General features: G+C 42.8%; 1 protein-coding gene across 1 annotated transcript in view; it reads right to left on the minus strand.

Annotated features, from left to right (window-relative positions):
* Positions 1-2,500, minus strand: part of tll (nuclear receptor subfamily 2 group E member tailless) — a 24,457-nt gene that overhangs the window by 13,995 nt on the left and 7,962 nt on the right. The window contains exons 2-3 of the mRNA XM_076207268.1: positions 581-681; positions 1-113 (exon numbers count right to left, since the gene is read on the minus strand). The exon at positions 1-113 is cut by the window's left edge and continues 23 nt beyond it. Coding sequence (XP_076063383.1) covers positions 1-113; positions 581-681 — 214 coding nt within the window. The remainder of the gene's footprint in view (positions 114-580; positions 682-2,500) is intronic.

Here is a 2,500-nt window from a genome sequence, read left to right on the forward strand (position 1 = left end):
ATACACTTGTTGAGCCGACACGCCCGGCACTGGTTGCGGTGCGTCTTGTCCACCAGGCATCCTCCGTCCGACTTGCTCTTGCACACGTACTGACGGTTCCGCCGGATGGAACGCTGCAGGAGGAAGAGGTCAATCGAGGTCAATATTGGGGGTCACTATATACATTGTGTGTGTAGTGTGTGTGTGTGTAGTGTGTGTATGTGTGTGTAGTGTGTGTGTGTGTGTGTGTGTGTGTGTGTGTGTGTGTGTGTGTGTGTGTGTGTGTGTGTGTGTGTGTGTGTGTGTGTGTGTGTGTGTGTGTGTGTGTGTGTGTGTGTGTGTGTGTGCGTGTGTGTGTGTGTGTGTGTGCGCGCGTGTGTGTGTGTGTACGCGTGCGTATGTGTATGTGTGCATGTGTCTATACAAAATATCTACATATAAATATTTAGCAAAATATAAACAAAAGCCATTCGTACACAACAACCAAAATCCAGGACAAAGGACTTAATCTCAAATTCTTGGTATTCTATTGATCCCATCTACCACGCCGGTTACATAGTCGGATATGCTGCCGGCGCCGGCATAGTCAACCTTGGCTTACCTTGAAAAAGCCGGCACAGCCGTCACAGGCAAAGATCCCATAGTGTTTGCCGGAGGAATGGTCTCGGCAGACCTTGCAAGGAATGTCATAAAGAATCCGGCCTGCAACAAGGGAAACATATATAACACTAAAGAGAAGTAGCACATTTCTAAATCGCACAGACAATCCACAGCCGGAGTGAAAGAAAAACTTAGAGGAGGGTTGCAGTTAGCAGCCGAAATATAGAAGTTAATGGGGTTTTTTTTTCTTTCAGTCCAACTGTGGGTTCTGTGTGTGAACACATTAGTAACTTAAAATGGTAATTACCGACAAAATGGTCAGAGTAGATACCATATAAAGATGGAACTGTAATTAGATTCCAGCGTTTCACTTGTTAAAGCTTTTTCCAAGTACAGCGTATCTACTCTAACCAACAAATTGATAGTCATCCCCATGTGCTAATAGTAATCGTGATGGTAAAAGTAATGCCGATAAAGATGGTGATCACAAAAGTAATAACAATGATGATAATGATGATGATAATATTATTCAGAGGTCCAATTTCAATTGTGCACCGCTTAGTTGTGGGTTCGAGTCCCGCACTTCTGTCTGATTCCTAGGAGTGAGTGTTACCTGACCCAGCAGTCCCCGAAGCGCATAGTAGGGCAAAGGTGACGACCAGCATAATGCTTCTTACCCCGAATGCAATGTTCACCGCAAACAACAACTGACTCCCCTCCAACTTCACTCCCGCTCATCGAAGTAGTAGTAGTAGTAGTAATAGTAGTAGTAGTAATAGTAGTAGTAGTAGTAGTAATAGTTGAGGTAGTATTAATAGTCTAGCAGAGTGCCTAAGAGGTACCAGGTTCCCACGCCCTAAATCAGCACACATACAGAACCTCGATTTTGAGCAGACTATTAGAAAGTACGATAGATATAATTTTGTATTAGGGTTTATTAAAGTTAAATAGTATGAAATATAAAAGTGTAGTCGACCATACTCATTGACGACAGATCCTGACTGCTTTCACCACACAGTTCCACTAGTATGGAGGTCGTTTATTAATGATAAAAAAGAACAGTAGTTGTAGTAGTAGTATTAGTAGTAGTACCAGCAGTGGTAGCAATCATACTTATGAAAAAATAAATGTCGATAAAAAATAATGGATCTATTACTATTACTACCTAAATTGTTGGTGATTATAACAATGATAATTTGGATATAAAGACCAGATTCCCACATCGCTACGGGGGATATTCACCCTTAAGGTATTGGTGATCACGTCATAGGGTATTGGAACAACTCTTGTGTCCGCATGTGTCACACGCGTGACACGTGCGTCACGCGTGACACGTGTCACATTGAAGTGCCCAAATGTAATAAAATCATCTGCCGCTAGCCAGAACATTGTACATATGGGGACACATGTTCGATACCTCCTGGTAACTCGTCTTGGTATTTGGTAACAGTTAAGGGGTTATCACACCGGGCTAATTTTCCTCCGATTGTTGGAGCAGGTTTGCAGCCCGCAACTTTTGGGAAGGAAGTTGATATGCTGGACGAAAATAAATTTCCTCCAGCATATCAAATGACTTTCTATGTAAATTGTTGAGAAAGCAAAATAGTTTGCCATAGTCACTTGACGGCGGAAAAAGTGCTGGAGGTGGGTGGTACTGCCGATGAATTGGAAATCGGAGGAAAAATATCCCAGTGTGATGAGGCCTTTACGGGAAAAAAAAATCGTCACATTTAGTAACAACTGTACAAACAGAATCTTGTGTTCATTTCCAAGACACTTCCTGTTCAACTGAACATATATCAAAACACCTTTAATATCAAAACTCGCGGTGAACTTGTGATCCCGTCTGTACGTATTCTGGTAACATGTGGTTGGTAACTGTGCCTGGTCGTGGGAACCCAGCCGGCACCGGCGCTTTGTC

The sequence above is a fragment of the Oratosquilla oratoria genome, chromosome 24 (genome assembly GCF_046742065.1).
Source record: "Oratosquilla oratoria isolate Oo_2021 chromosome 24, ASM4674206v1, whole genome shotgun sequence".
NCBI lineage: Eukaryota > Metazoa > Arthropoda > Malacostraca > Stomatopoda > Squillidae > Oratosquilla > Oratosquilla oratoria.